We start from the raw sequence: 16,360 nt of genomic DNA, 5'->3' as shown, positions 1-16,360 counted from the left end.
GAGGCTGCCCAGGGCAGTGGTGAAGTCACCATTCTGGAAGTGTATAAAAAACACGTGGATGTGGCACTTCAGGACATGCTTTAGTGGTAAACATGGTGGTGGTGCCAGATTAGCCTTAATTATCTTGAGGCCTTTTCCAGCCTTAACAATTCTGTGATCCCATGATTCTCCTGCTACAGCAACAAGTCCCTTTGGTGGGATTTTTAACACTGCTCATAGAGGCACCCAGGCCAGCAGTTCCCCCTTATCCAAAGGAATAGGCCAGTAACAAAACTGTCTGCATGGTTTTCCTCACATGAATTCCCTTTTTGGGTGGTCAAAGCAGCACTTAAAATGAACCGTGTGTCAGAGTCCCTTTGCAGCAAGCACCAGTGTACCTCCAAGGCTTCATGGGCAGCAACCCTTAAAACTCCCAAAATGACACAAAATCAAGGATTAACCCAAAGACACGCAGTCTTTGAACTGATGAGCCCTGTTTAACTCCAGATCCCTAAACAAGCAAAGCAGAAATACTGCAATTTTGAAATCAGGTGAAAATATTAAAAATCCTGGTGCAAATACCCAGAAAAATTTAACTATGAGAGGCCAGAGCCCAGGAGGGGTCGATCAGCAGCCACAGGAGGGCAACAACCAAGGGGTGCTTCTGCAAGGAAGAGCAGCGCATTAACTACAAGAAAAACAGCAGCGTTCTTCTTTCAGATTTTATTTCAATTTAATTGCCAGCTTCACCCCATTAAAAAAGAAATACATTAATTTCTACAGGCATTACTACAGGACACAGGCCCTTTGAAGTGCAGCAAACCCATTCTTGGCAGCACAGCCAAGGCACGGCATAACATGGAGTAGCATCTGTGCACACAGAATGGCAGGGAAAAGCATCCACAAGGGCACATTTTGAACAAATATGTTTTCAATTTATTACAGTATGAGAAAAATAACAACAAATGAAAGAAACAAAAGGAATAACTTTGCCTCTGCAAAAGCACTTTTAATTGCAAACTCCATCCAGCAGCTGTAAAGCAGCCCAATGCATCCCAGAATGAATCATCACTTCATTCCCATTCCAGCTCATCAGGCACATCATCCTTCACCAAGTCCTTTAAATAGCAGTCTGGCTTTAAACGGAATTGTGCAAATTCTTTGTAGGATCTATCACTTTGGTTCCCAGCTCTCTGCACACAGACGGTCCCATCACTCGGTCTGAACTACTTCCATGGCTCAGTCCCTGATCTCCTCAGCTCCTGTACAGCTCCTGCCTGCAGCATGGGAGCCAGCGCTCACAAGGATGGCCTCCACCCTCGGCATGGAACCACCTACAACCCAGCCAGGACAACTGCCCTGCACAAAGAGTGAAGCACGTTTATAAATTAATACCAGCACACTTTCAGCAGCAAAGGCTATTCTTGACTTGCCAGGGAAACCAGAATTCTTCAGCTAAACAGCTTCATCCAAGACCCTGCTCAATTTATTCCCAAGTCCTTAACAGTGTTTGCCCAGAAGGACCTGACTCCCATGCAGGTGCTCCTCCAGGAGCTGAAAATGGGATCATCACTGTCCATATGTGCTGCATAGATGTGCTTGCAGAGAAGCAAGCCCCTGAAAGGAAAATATTCCAAGAAAAAGACCGCCTCCCAGCCTATGCACATGCCAATTTTACAGGCAGCCTGACATTCACTGTTCAAATCAGTAACTGGCACTAATGAAGGAACAGATTGTTTTCTATTCTATACTGTTAGGTCCTTTAACACTAGGGTGAACTAAGACTCACTTTCTTTCTCCTTCCAGCTCTAACCCTTGGCATAACTCATTCTGGATAATTTTTTGTCCCCTGAGAGACATCCTCCTCTCAAGCAACCTCAGGAAGGGAGGAAATATAGCCCTAGCCATAGTAAACTTTCCTGTACCATACTGGGAAACAATTTTTCCCCCAGTCCTGGCACAAGTTGCCCAGAGAAGCTGTTGCTGCCCCATCCCTGGAAGCATCCTTTGGAAGCTCTCTAGAAGTTTAATATCTTTCTTATATTGTGGTGCCCAAACTGCCCCCAGCACTCGAGGTGAGCCCGCCCCAGTGCAGAGCAGAGTGGCGCAGTCCCCTCCCTGGCCAGACTGGCCATGCTGGGCCTGGTGCCCCCCAGGACGGGGATGTCCCCCCTGGCTGCCAGGGCTCTGCTGACTCGTATCCAGTTTTCCATCCACCATGATTCCCAGGTCCCTTTGCACGGTGCTGCTCTCCAGTATCTCATTCCTCAGCCTCTCCGTACATCCAGGGTTGCCCCACCCGAGGTGCAGAGTCCAGCACTTTCCCTTGTTGAACTTCACTGGGTTGGTGATTGTCGAGCCCTCCAGTTTGTCCAGGTCTCCCTGCAGAGCCTCCCTTCACTTCACTGGGAAAGGGAAAGCTAAATTAATCTGGAACATTTTCTTGGTAGTCTGAAGTGCTTCAGGTCAGACATTCCACTCCCTGGAACACCCCATGGGCTGGGAATCAGTTCCAGGGCATTCAAAGCAGGGCCAGCAGCTGAGCGTGCCCGGGAACAAGGCAGGCTGGGATGAGGCACCAACAAGGAATCAGAAGACACAATGACTACAAGGCACACATAAAGGGAACTGGCCCCCATAAACTTTTCACAGGTGCCAGTGCCCACCTGAGCTCAGGCAGTGACTATAAAGGATCTAGACAAAACAGACAGTCCTGAGATCCATTTCTTAGTAAGGCTTCAAGTGCACGTGTTTAAGTTCTTTTCTTAAATTAATTCTCACAAAATACAGGCCAGAGTTCTTCAAACAGTTGTGATCCTTCATTCCAGTATAGAAAACACATATGCAAACATGGCTTCAGACCCATGCTCACTTAAAGAGATATTTTAAAGCTTGTAATAAAAATAGTTTTATACAAATGATAAATACTTTAAGCGTTTACAAAAATAAATGGTCCATTCCCATAAAGAAGGACATTTATAGATGAAATTCCGAATACATCTGGAGGCAAGGCAATCATTGATGAAGCTAGTTAATAAAATCTTTGGTATGAGTACAGGACATTTTTATGCACCGTTAGCTTCCTTTGACCGGTGTACTGTACAGACAAGCAAAGAGCTTGTCCTTAATTTCTTGACACGTCTTCCAAATACAACATGCAAATATTTCTAACATGTCTTCCTATGATAATAGGAGAAAAGCCCAAGATTCTCCTGGCTCTTCCTATGACTTGCGTTTCTAAAACAAAATGATGAGAGGAAAAAGAGAAAGTGAACACAGTTAAATTTCATTTTAGCTAGGAAGCAGCATCTGCAAAAAATAAAAACCAATTGAAAATAACTCTAGAGGAAAGCCCATTTCCTTCAATTTGTAGAAATCAACTGCCAACAGAGGCGAACAAGGAATCTGTTCAGATTCATTGCTGCAAGTACAGACAGGAAGAGGAGACCAGCCACTTAGGGAAGGGGGCAGCTCCACACCTGAGCACAGCACTGGATGGTGTGGAGCAGGTGACTGTCAGGTGGCAGGGAGAGCCAACAAACACCCAGAGCCAGCAGGACGAGGACAGCTGGAGCTGCTGGGACTCAGCAAATCCAGCCAGCATCTCCCAGCCCTGGCACTGGCCAGGCTTCCACCAGCTCCCAAGAGGTGTGGGAGCCAGAAGATTTTGGGTCTGTCTCATGGCTGCTGGGAATCAGGACCCATTGCCACAGCAACAGGAGCTCACACAAATACTGTCCTTAAAAAGGGCCCCTATTTGTGGCATCCTCTGTAGGGAAAATATCCATTATTTATACCTCAGCGTGTCTGCGGCGCAATTTGTATCGGAAGCTCCTTAGTGAAGGATGACACCCTGACCCACCCTGTCAGATGAGGAGCCCAGCTCGTCCATCCCTGCTGGGGGAAGGCAGCCAGGAGAAGCCCCTGAGCAGCTCACCTGAGTTACAGCAGTACCAGAACAGGGCCAGTCCTGCAGCCACGCTGAAACACGCCAGGAAAAACACTGGGCCTGCAGGAAATGGCAAGGAAACACACTGAGACAGAGCAGGGCAGCAGAAGTTTACCTCAGTTCATAAATCACCAATTGCTATCAATATGCATAATTAAGCATATTCAAATGAAGCTAACATATTCACAATTCTGTACGTTCTGCAGCTAATGTACTGTGAAGCACATTTACTAGACTCCAATTAATTTTTACTACAGTTGCTTTGCCACCATTCCCTGTTCCCCTCTGCTCATCTAGCTACAGCCTACAGTGGTATTAAAGGAAAAGTTTCCAACCCAAATCTCCTGGAAACTGCCTGCCTGGAATTACACACAGTTTAATGGTGATGGTCAGTACTGATGTTCAATAAAACCTTTCTACTTCATATTTATCCACTGACAAAACAGCTTGGATAGATACAATTAAGCTTCACCTATCAATTTAAGTACAAATGTACTGGCCCAACAAATTCCTGGAGCTGACTGCGTGGACAAGGACACTGGAGAAACAACAAAGGAGCAAGGATTTGCTTGCTCCTCAGCATGTAACCTCCCAAGGAGGGTGGCTAGTGGCCAAACAATCTCTAGTCTGAGGCCAGCTCAGAAAACAACAAAAAAGTAATAATAAAAATAAAATAAAATATTACTTAATTTTCTTATTTCCAAGCACTTTCTCTGTTCATCCTGTACTGTTATGCTGCAGACAGCAACAGCAATGTGGAAAGTCTGAACAGCAATTTGGTTCAATATTCAGAGAAACACCACCACCACAGACAAAAATATAAATTAAGGTAAATTAAGCAGTGTTTCTGCTACTTATTTTAGTTTTCTCTCAGGAAACTACAAAAAGGGCCTAATTCATAGGAGGTGTTCTGAATCTCTCATTACCTCTCATAAATAAAATACTGAACTTAAATGATACAATAGTTCATTATAAATTGTGGGATTTCTTCATCTTTATTTCAGATCTTCCTTTTCAAAATATCCTACTGTGAAAAAAATATCTGCCCTCTATAATCTGGCATTGAACAGAGGAAGGTGAAAATAATTAATATGTTTTCCTAAGGACAACTTACTTAAGTTTTTCCTTCCTTTCTGTCATTGCTTTCAAATGTTTTGTAGTTAAATTGAGAGCTTAAAAAAATTGAAAAAAAAACCTGAAAGTCAGATCAAAAAGTTATTGATGGCCTTATGCAAAATGAACAGACCTTATTGTTCAAGCATTGAAGAAATCACAGGAAATTAGCAGTTTAGCTGTAAGTAATACCATTGTAAATATTGATTAAACTCTACAGTCTCTTTGATTTCCTGGCAGTGGTTTTCTTGACAGTAGCTCAGTATATTTTCCTCCACTAACTCTACTTAACTTGTGACAGTAAAGACATCATAAGCCAAAGTAGTTGTTATATGAAGTGCAAATTACATGATATAATAAATTGCATCATAATCTGCAAAGCCATTCCATCCAGTGACACTGTATGATTTATTTACCCCTGTCATTTAGCATATATTGCTCCTTGTCAGTTTCTATCTCTGTGGGATCTGGGGTTTCTAGAAATAAAAGCAACACATGAAAAGTTAGTACTCAGCTCAAGCAAACAAACATACATAATCAGCACATGCAAAATGGTGCAAAACAACACATTTCAGAAAAGTATCCAATATTGACATTAAGAATTAACCCCTCCAATGGTAAATCATTGCTAGAGTTAAAGCTGGACTGACCAAAAGACATAGGCACAGAGTCATCTGAATGCAATTACAGATAGCTGCAGCTCCACCTCTGATCTGCTTAAGCACTGACCACATAAATAACATTACACTTGTTTCCCAAGTTAGGAAAGCAGGAGATAATCCTTCACAATACCAGCAATTTTCATTGTAACACATACAAATGCTTTGCTAATAGATGCACTAATCTGAAAACGTCTTTATAATTTAATGTATCACGACTCTTTGTTCTTGAGCAAATCTCTCAGCATTGATGTATTTAGCAGGTAAAGCACATAGAAAAAACTTCTTGGTGCAGATTATTTACTAAATGCAGGCCTCAGCTGAAGACATGTCCAGCTTCTTTAAAACTCTGTAGGTTCTACAGGCTAACATTTGGCACAAGGAATTTTGGCCTCCATCTTTCTGCAAATTCTAGTAGAAAAGGAGGCTGGGTTAGGACAAGCTGTTCAGTAGTTTCCAGTCTGGGCAGAAAAACCCTTTCAGAGCTGCCTTTGCTACACAGATGTGGAGATCAGGCTGTCTGCAGAAGGGGCATGCACAGCCATCACCAGGCATGGCAGAGGAGTGACTTTCCATAACACATCACCAATCTGCAACACTGTTTTAGCCAAACCTTTCTGTAGTCATAGAATCACAGAATCGTAAAGGTTGGAAAAGACCTCTACGGTCACCAAGTCCAACTGTCAAAGGGTTAGGAGGGTTAAAAAAGGAAAGGAAAAAAAGTAAGAGCTCTGAATCTGGCTGTCAGTAGGGAAGAACTCAAGACCGATCGGTTTCAACTGCTCTCCTTCTTTTACATGACACCAGGATCTAGGGAGAGGTGCCTTGAAAACTGCCCAGTCCACCCAGGCAGCGACAGGGGAACATCCATCTCCCCTGCTAAGGATATCCCTCTCCGTGGGAGGGCAGGGCACGGCCCTGGAGCAGGACAGGAGCGTCCGGAGCCCTTTGCTGTGAAGCCGGAGTCAGCGGAGCAGCGAGGATCGCTGCAATGCCTCCCCCAGCACGGTGTGTCCCCAGCAGCCTCACCCTGCCCGCCCCTCCCCAGGAATTCCAGCTGGGGAGTCCTCACACTGCACAGCAGAGCGCAGACAGATCTCTGCCACTGCTAGCGCTGCGTGGGGCTGATCCGAGCCTTTATCCTTTTAGTCTGTGACAGCATGGAGAGAAATAAAAACATTTTCTGAGTCCCTTGGAAACTCGCGTTTGCCTCAACAGCTCCGAGGCTGCCCACACCGTGTGCCTTACCTCCCCTCTAGTGGGAACATCCAGACACTACAGACACTTCACTGGCAATTCACACTTCAGGCAAAGAAATTTTGTTTTAGCACGAATTTTAAAGCCGTCTTAAAAATCCTTTCAAATATTTATTTGAAAAGATTTCCTGTGTTGAAAAAATCTGTGCTATATATAGCTGCATGGAATCTATTACAGAACTCCATCCTGGCCGTGGTTCATCCATGCCCTCATCAGTAATTCGTCCAGCTGTTTGTAAGGCTGCTTGTTTCAGCTCAGACTGCATTTAGAAGAAAATCCCCACGTTAGGGATTCTCCTTTTCCTTCACATTTACAAATTCTAGTGGCAGTTCTGTAAATGCTTTGTGCTAAATTTAACAACTACTGCTAAGAGCATTATAGAATGACAGCATGGTTTGAGTCGGAAGGGACGCTGAAGACCATCCAGTTCCAACCTCCTGCCGTGGGCAGGGACACCCTCCAGCGACCAGGGTGCTCAGGACACCACAGCTCTTGGCCTTGAACACTCCTTGAGCACTTCCAAGGAGCAACATTCAGGTAACGAACTGTGTGTGTTGGACGTCTGAGGGAGAATGCCTTTAATACTGAAAATGTCCAAGTTCACTTAAATGAGAAGTTACTCCTCATATTGATAAAGGAACTTTTCCTGAAACAAAAGAGGGTTTGTGGTCTTAGCTTAAAAAGCTGCACAGATGTTTCTTGACCATTCAATCCAGAATGCAGACATTTGTTTTAATTACAGAACTCTAAGAAGCAGCAAGCATATTAACACAATCACGTCAATATTTATTTCTTAGGTTAAGAGAAAGAAACTGCCAAACCTTGGCCCACAGTAATGTTTTAACTCAGTTCTTTAAATTATCCTCATCCTTCCGAGGATGGTAACATGAAAGAGTGTACCAAGACAACAGAGAATTTAATGACTTTTGATGGTTACTGAAGTCAGCAGCTCGCAGCAGCAGCAAAACAGTTTTTGGGTGCCACAAGGAGCTGTATGTTCAACGTGAAGCTCTTCTAGGACAGGTATTTGCTATGCAGAGTCTGAACATGAGAAACCCTAACCCTGCCTTCTCCTGGCTACCTGAGGAAAGATTGGAGTTGTCCACGTAGATCATGTGCAAGGATGAGCGCATTTCTGCTCTAAAAGTGAAAACATCCCCCAGACATCCAAGTCTCCTTATAAAGATACATTTTCAAAAATGGCTTGTAGAGTGCTATTGAACATTAAAAAAGCTTCAACTCTTAAACATCAAAACAGTCCTGAAATTTTATTCTTTGTGACTACAGGAAGACCTCTGAAACTGCTCTTAATTCATAAAGGCTGTCTGCTAACTGCTGGTAAGCCTGGCAGAAAAACCTGTTTCTTGAGCTCTACCCAAGTAAAATCGACAGCCAATTTGATTGAAGAGCCTGTACCACAAAGTGCACGACTTCTGCAAGCTGAACATCAGATCAAAGCATTGCTTTCAAGCTGCTGCAAGGCTCAGTCAGTTGGGCCTGGGGCTCGTCTGAGATTCGGAGGCAGGATGGGCCCAGACTTCCCCAGTTCAGAGGGGTTCAGGTATGGATGTGGAGTAACTCTGCAGCCTCCCTGTGCAGGCAAGAAAATGGTCTTCCACAGTTTGTGCTGGGTAGATACAAATTGCTTCTTTCAAAATGAAAGACAAAATGAAGGTAATTACAATTTTACATTACAAAATCACCTTACATCTTTTGGAAAACCCAAGTCAGAAGGAATTAAGGTATACCCCAAAAATTATTTAAGTAACTTGTTTATTTATATTATTTATAACCTGTTTAGGTTGTTTAAATGACCTACACTGCCATCTGAAATGAGGTTTTGTAATGCACTGGTGAGGAAATCCACAACTCAATCAACTTACAAGTCAACTTACTCAAGATTTTCCTGCTTGGCAGGTCATTAAACAGCTGTTCAGCATTGATCTGCAGAGCCCTGTAAAACTCCTGACAGTGTCTGTCTCCTTTCTTTTGGAGGTGTTTTAACAGATCCGAGAGCCTGGTATGGAGTGATGCCTTTGGGTTCCTGAACTGTAAGAGAAAAGCACTCATCAGAAAAGATATTAAAACAGAAGAGATATTAAAATACCATTTTTGCATCACTATGCCAGGGAACAAAGTTATGGAGCTTCTTTGATATTTACTAAAAGAATGGGTCAAAAAGGGAAACCTAAAAAGGACCTACATGCACTGCACAGCCCTGAGTTCCATGTGGTCAGCACTGTCTGATGGAGTGCATATTGTCTCTGCCTCTCCTTCTGCTTTTTTCTGTCCCAATCAAGTGAAAGACACTCTGCATTTGATGTCTTCCCTGCATCCAAGCTGACGCAGTGCTTGCTATTCTACAGTTTAATTCTGACAGCTGTAGATAGAATATTTCAGCAATTCTTATAATTTGAAATAAAGTTTGATGCTTTCAAGCTTCCCTCTATCTGCCTAGTAACAATCCCTGAAAAGGCACTTTATACAGCTTATCCTAGTCCCAATACTGGAGCGTTCATTATCATTTGTATTTAATTGTTTTTTATTATTTGCAGCACAATTAACTGCTGTGTATGCACTTCAACAGGCACAGATTTCCATTATTCAGGCTGGCAAACAGCTGCAGAGGAAAATACATTTTTCCTGTAGTGCCAAATGCAGTGAGTATTAGGAGACCTTACAAAGAGAAGGAAAATGCATCCCTAGCCTTACACCTCAAACTGATTTCAGTTTATTTGGAAAAAATCCAAAGCCATTCTCAGCAAAGCATCATATTTCATAGCAGCACAGTGGATAACCTTTGGAGCATACTGAGTTAGGAACAATTGCTGCTTGAAGGGGACAGGAATGCCACAGATCTTAGACAACACTCCTTATTCTGACAAAATACCCACAGGGTCTGCCAGATACAGCTGTGATTATAAGCTTCCTAAACACTCAATAAAGTTGACACAAACTTGCCTGGACCCCTAAAAAACCAGTTCATTTCTGCCAAAGTGCAGAAATCACAAATCATGTTTCAGATTCTTTACGGATTTATTTGGAAGCTCTTGAGGGAAGCAGCAAGACTGGCTCAGTAAATACGATCTAGCTCTGCTCTGCACCACAAAACACTAATTGTCCCCCTGGAGTTTGATTATGGCAGAATTGGACCTATTTTTCCCAATACTGATATGCCAAAACCCTGTGCAGACACAAAGCTAGCAGAAGGCAAGTACAAACTATTGTAAGTAGGATTGTGGAAGGAAGCTCTCAGCTGACTTTAATACTGTCTCCATACAAGATTAGGAGCTTTTTCTCCCTAAAAAGAGCTAAAAAGCTTTACATCAGGGAGGGTGGCCTTCCTCCATACATGGCAAGATACTATTAACTCCATCTGCTTCCCACAGCTCCACTCTTACCAGTGGGACTAACACCCCCTCAATTCTCTACCAATACTTAAAATTATTAACCGGTTACCAAAAGTGATGGAGCTAATATAGATGATTTTGTGGGTAGAGATGGATGCAGCACAGATCACCTGGTGTGCCACTGCACACCATCTCATGTGAGGAGACAGGCACGCCAGGCATGTGGTCACAGGATGGGTGACCACGGACTGGCTGCACGACTGCGTGCTCCTGATCACGGCAGGGACCGTAGCTGCTGAAGAGAGCGTTCTCTCTCATGACCACTTGGCACAGGGAACGTGCCAGCCCTGCGACTGCTCCTCTTACACGAGATGCCAGATACAACTGGTCAGCAAGCAGGAGGTGAGGCAGACTGGCTGCATGTGGCACCAAGAGCTGTGTCGGGAAGAGGGCAGCCGGGCCAGTGACCCGCAAAAGCTATACAACAGCCAGAGACACAGCAAAACTCCTCTAATTACCTTTTCTGCTTCTTCATTGGTAAGAATTTGGGGATAGACTCTGTTAAGCTGAAGAACAATTTTATCGACCACTTGCTCATTCAGACGGCTGGTGCTTGTAAGGAAATACATGTCATGCTGCAGCCGATGACAATACGACTGATCTAGAGATAAAATAACACAGAACAAAGCACACCAGTTAATTAATAAGCCATTTTTAAAATCCATAAATTTAATTTTCCTACCAGTGATTTAATAGCTAAAATAAATTATCACCACCTCCTAATATTAGAAAACTGAACTATCTGTTAGGGAAACACAATGCTGCCATGTGCTTTCAAAGACCCATCTACTTGGAATTATACAAATCCGAACCTCTGGCTGGTCACTCCTACTGCCTCTCTCCTTCCAAAGGGAGAAGGCTCTAAATCATCTAGAAGTCAAGCTCTGATGGATATTTAATCAAATACAGCACTACAGTGAGCGAATCACTGAAGATAAACTCTCTATCACACATCAAGTCAGATGATGACGTTTAAGGCACCTGAAAGATGCTTCTTCCATCCAATGGGATGTTGTGATTCTGCTCTTGGAAATAACAAGGCTCATAAAAAAAAACTTAACATACATGGCCATAAGGTGCCAGACTTGTCTGCTAGAGCCCCTGCAGAAAAAACATCAGGGACACCCTTTCTTAAGTTCTTCCTGGTCTGATAGCAGAGTGTTCGCAGCGAGTTTGTCAGACACAAGTCCTAGCCTAGGCAGGGACATGCCAGGATGTTGGACAAAACCTTGCACTCCTGCTCCATATGCCTGTGGTGATGTGTGTGGTCCCTGAAAGCTGTCACTAGCCACTGGCACAACACCAAACACAACTTTCAGGTTATACTGGTCGCCAAAAACCCCATTGTAATTTGTTCCTGCTTAACTATTCTTAGCATAAAAAACCTCATGTTGCTTTCTGTACAAGAAACGTCAAACAGCATTTTGTGTGTCACAATCCCCTGCATGCATTTCTCCATTATCTACTTTCACTGCCCCTCTGGATAAAGCCACAGGGCCCTAAGGAGCTGCACTGCCACTGCATATTTATCACAGTAAATTAATAAATAGAGCTGCATTTCAAATTTGTAGGCTGAGACCAGCCTTTCCTTGCCACACTGCAACACGCAAGCACTCTCATCCACACCCGGGCCCTGGGAGCATAAATGTTGCCAACCATCTTTAGTCAGGCAGGCACACATTCCCAATTAATAACTCCACTAATATTTACATGAGGACTCTGGACACTGTCTCTGACACCACTGTATCTTTATTATGGTCTCATCTTTGGTTTGTTTTCCCCCTTTAAAGCCTTCTTAAGTTTATCAAGCAAACAAACAGGATCATTAAGGAGATTAACTTAAAATACAACAGACAAAAAACCCAATGCAGCTCTCCAACATTCTCTGTAAAACACAGAACTTGCAAACATCCGTTCCAGAAACCTCAGTGGTGTCTGCTGTGCAGCGCAAACGCGAGCTGTTACTTCCTGTAAAACTCTTGGGTGATTTTCAAAAACGTGGTACAGGAAAGCTGGCAACCAAAACCTGGAAGGTTTGGATCATCAGATCCAAGCCATTTGTACTTGTCCATAACAACTCCTTTCAGAAGCATCTTCGGAAAGAGAGGAAAAGGTCTCTCTCAAAAAATGTTAGCTTAACACTAATTTAGTTTTGGCTTTTCCCTTTCAAGAGCCCAAGAAAGGGTTCCCAAGGATTTAAGAAGGAGACTGGCTGCAGAGAAATCGTCTGAGATGATCAGATGGCACCGCTTACCAAATGCACCTGCGAAGAGCAACTGGCCTGCTCCTCTGGGCTGGAAGGATGACAGAAAGGTGAAAAACAAGAAGCTGTCCTCCCCTGCTAGTCTCACCCACTGCCATGTGCCACTGACAAATCACCAGAAGTCAAAGAGTCTCTGACAGCAAGTCAAGAGAATCACAGCATCATCAACGCTGGAAAAGAACTTTAAGACTATTGAGTCCAACCATCAATCCAACATCACCATGTTCAGCTCTAAACCATGTTCCTGGAGTGTCAAATCCACGCGTTTTTTGAACATTTCCAGACATGATGACTCTACCACTGCCCTGGGCAGCCTGTTATCAGCCTGGGCAACCCTTTCAATGAACAAATCTAGCTTAATATCCAACCTAAACCGCTCCTGGTGCAACCTGAGGCGTTACCTCCGCACGCCCCGGCCGTCCCGAGCCGAGCCCAGCCCCGCCCGCGCCGTCACAGCGGCCCGGCCGTGCGGGGCCCCGCGGCGCTGCCCGGGGCCGGACCGGACCGTGCGCCGGCCGCTCACCGCGACCCACGGCCGGGCCGGGGCCGCGCACCGGGCCGAAGCGGCGGGACCACCGCGCCGGCGGGGCGGCTGCAGGGCGCGGACACAGCGCCACAGCGCCGCCGACACAGCGCGACAGCGGCGCCTGGCCCCGGGGGCTCCGGCCCGGGCCCGGGAGCGCGGCCGCGCCTCACCAAGCCGCCGAGCGTCCCCGGACCCTGCCCGTCCCGCACTCACCGGCCATGGCAGCCCCGGCCCCGCCCGGCCCGCGGGCTGCGGCCTTCGGACCGCGGCCTTCGGCCTTCCTGCCAGGCCGGGCCGGGGCGCGCCGGGGCGGGGCGGCTGGCGCTCCGCACCGCCCCCCGCGCCCGGAGGCGGCGGGGCGAGCGCGGGGCCGGGGGAAGCGAGCGCGGGGTGCGAGGAACCGAGCGCGGGGCCGGGGCCGGCCGGGGCAGTGCAGGGGCGGGCTCCCCCTGAACCCACACCGGGATTCCCATCGCCTTGAGCTTCAAGATAAAACAGTTCTTCGAATGTCTGTGCTCACCGGGCCGTCCCGTGCAGAAGCATGAAATTGCACTTGCCCAGCCACGAGTTTTTAAACAATTAATGCATGATTAGTAAAGCCGTGATTTCCTTTTCCAGAAATAATTACACTGTCGAAAATACCATGCCTACATCTTCACAGCATCCGTGTAGAATTTATATTTTCCTTTTGCTTCAGCACAACGCGCGTTTAAGTGCAGCTGGACATGTAAGGTACATTGGGCAGGTAGTGACTCAAGCCCAAGGTTGCAGTGAAGCATCTAATTAATTGGGATATTTAACTTCGTGAGGGAAAAGGTACAAGCAAATCTGTGGATGTAAACACCGCCATTTGCACTAAATTAATCAACAATTCATTATCTAGAATATGCCTTGCTGGGGATAAATGCTTCAGAGGATTGAAGCATTGTCAAATGCTGTGACATTCATAGTGCATATCCTTGAGAAGATCAGTAGAGTATGAAGTCCTGAGTTTATGCTATTTGCCCTCTAGGGTAGGAATCCAGATCTTCCTAACAGTGTGAAAATATTTTTTAAATTATTACTATTATTGCACATGGAGACCTTGATCACGCCTGTATTGGTGTGATTTTGACAACATATTTTAGTAAAGAAACGAGAACCTTGTGAAAAGGAACTTGGAATTTTGTAATTCCTTTTGTCATATATTTTTGAGACTATTTTGGATGGGGCTGAGCTACCTGGCGCAGTGGAAAACGTCCCTGCCCGTGGCAGGGGTTTGGAACAAGATGATCTTTAAGGTCTCTTCCAACCCAAACCATCCTTGTATTCTACGATTCACTTCCATATGTATATTAAAACATTACAGCAGGAGGGGTTGCCTAATACTAAGAAGCAGTGGGAGAATGCCACGCTGAGGATTTGTTTTTGTGATCTCTTTATATCTCTTTGAATTCATTGCATTTTGTCATCTGCTAAAATGTTTCCCTGGAAACTTGTAGAAAAATTTAGAAATCTTAAATTTAAAAGCTTTCAGAACGTTTTAAACTACTGGAATCTAAACCACTAAACAGAAACCCTGGTCACCTTAGTGTGACATGGACCAAAATCTCTAATATAAACCTAAATGTTTTTCAGCACACAGTGATTCCAAGCACAGTGAGTGAAGTGGAAGCGAATATCAGTCCCTCAGGAATGCTGCGACGTACAGAGCCACTCTGCCTGCAGATATTTTTGTCCCGCGGACTCAGATAAATACACAAGAAGCAGAGGTTAAACATATCTCCTCCTCATGCCAGTGGCACGCAAGACCTCTGCAGCAGGGTCGCTGTCAGGATCGCCCTGCACAGACAGATCCTGGCGGAGCCACACGGCCGCAGCAGAGGCCGCCGCCGTGGCCGAGCTCCCGGGAGGGAAGCAGCGGGCAGGGGCTGGCCCCGAACGCCCTCCCATGGTGACGCTCACATCCCGGGACAGGCACACGGGACAGGCACAAGGGACAGGCACAAGGGACAGGCACACGGGACAGGCACACGGGACGGGCACAAGGCACCGCCGGCTGGAGAAGCCGCCTCCCGGCGAGGCGAGAAACGCGCCCCTCAAAGCGCTCCGGGGCCAGCTGCCAGCCCCCGCTTCCCGACACAGGACAGAGCCCAGTGCCTTTCCAAAACTCTGCTTCATTTCAGAGTTCTGCCTCCCAATTCAGTGGCCGTGCGAAGTGACCCGCACAACAACGTCTTGTTTCCCAGCAGGCTGATTTCCTGCTCAGCTAATCTCAAAAGCCAGTACTGTTTCCCCCCGCTAAACCGACCGATCTGAGTGAATTGTTTCACTTACTAAATATCACCCTTGTCCTGGCGACATCATCATGTAGTGTTTTGTTTTATCTGTTAACTGTTAAATCACAATACGCTTTGTTATTTTCCCACCGCCAGAGGACTGAATCTCCTTAGCAACAAATTGAATCCAGACAGCCCAAGCAGTTCCTCTAACAGTGTTTCTTTGTGCTTAAGAAAACACAATAAACATTTCTTAAAAGCTCAGATTGCGCACTAGGCTCCCTTCAGCAAGTTTTAGTCAACAATTTACAAAAACAAGCTCTAAGAAGAGGGGGAAAAATGTGAAGGCAGCGACGGGCTGGCCACTCCCGTCAGAGCCACTGCCCCTCTGGCTCCGAACTCCCGTTCCCACAGATTTGCACCTTTCAGACCGTGGTTTTGCCCAAATTCCTCGTTACCAATGTGCACTTACAGCTTCTGTAGAGCATCATCCATGGGTTTCAGGGTGGGTGTGTGCCGTGCCCGGCACACGTCCCACGCCGGGCGGCCGCGGTGCAATCCTCCTTGCCGGGATAAGCAGAGGTCACAGGCAACTCGGAGAAGCGAAAGTAAACAGGGAGGGAGCGAGTCCGGCTGTGACAGCCGGCAGAGCACCCCCGGGAGCGACGGAAGGCTGCTCCTCTGCGCCTGGGAGTCGGCAGCAATTCGCTGGTGATTTTTGATATGATTACTTTATTGGTTAGAAGGAGATGAAGTTCTTTGACCCCAAACACAAAACCAGAAGCTGTGCTGCAATTTCCCAGCTCTTTATTCCCACCTAGTTGAGCCAAACTGTGAAATGGGAACAGAACTGACTTGGATGAAATCATTTTCCCCCAGAGAGTGCTGGGCAGTGCCCAGACTCTCCAGGGAATGGGCACGGTCCCGAGGCTGCCCGAGCTCCAGG

General features: G+C 45.9%; 1 protein-coding gene across 3 annotated transcripts; it reads right to left on the bottom strand.

Annotated features, from left to right (window-relative positions):
• Positions 1 to 687: 687 nt before the first annotated feature.
• On the bottom strand, positions 688 to 16,034 carry CARD19 (caspase recruitment domain family member 19). 3 transcript variants are annotated; one of them, XM_040076255.2, is made up of 6 exons: positions 15,887 to 16,034; positions 10,826 to 10,968; positions 8,853 to 9,006; positions 5,458 to 5,517; positions 3,917 to 3,988; positions 688 to 3,216 (listed from the first exon to the last, which is right to left on the bottom strand). In XM_040076255.2, exons 1-6 carry the CDS (start codon positions 15,903 to 15,905, stop codon positions 3,104 to 3,106), a joined length of 561 nt encoding a protein of 186 aa, XP_039932189.1. In that variant the 5' UTR covers positions 15,906 to 16,034; the 3' UTR covers positions 688 to 3,103. The 3 variants fall into 3 exon arrangements, with proteins under 3 accessions (XP_039932189.1, XP_039932190.1, XP_039932191.1); XM_040076256.2 differs by lacking the exon at positions 15,887 to 16,034 and adding an exon at positions 13,370 to 13,457; XM_040076257.2 differs by lacking the exon at positions 5,458 to 5,517.
• Between the last annotated feature and the right edge of the window lie 326 nt (positions 16,035 to 16,360).

The sequence above is a fragment of the Hirundo rustica genome, chromosome 12 (genome assembly GCF_015227805.2).
Source record: "Hirundo rustica isolate bHirRus1 chromosome 12, bHirRus1.pri.v3, whole genome shotgun sequence".
NCBI lineage: Eukaryota > Metazoa > Chordata > Aves > Passeriformes > Hirundinidae > Hirundo > Hirundo rustica.
Note: the sequence above shows the minus strand (reverse complement) of the source record. Positions and strands in the feature narration are given on the sequence as shown.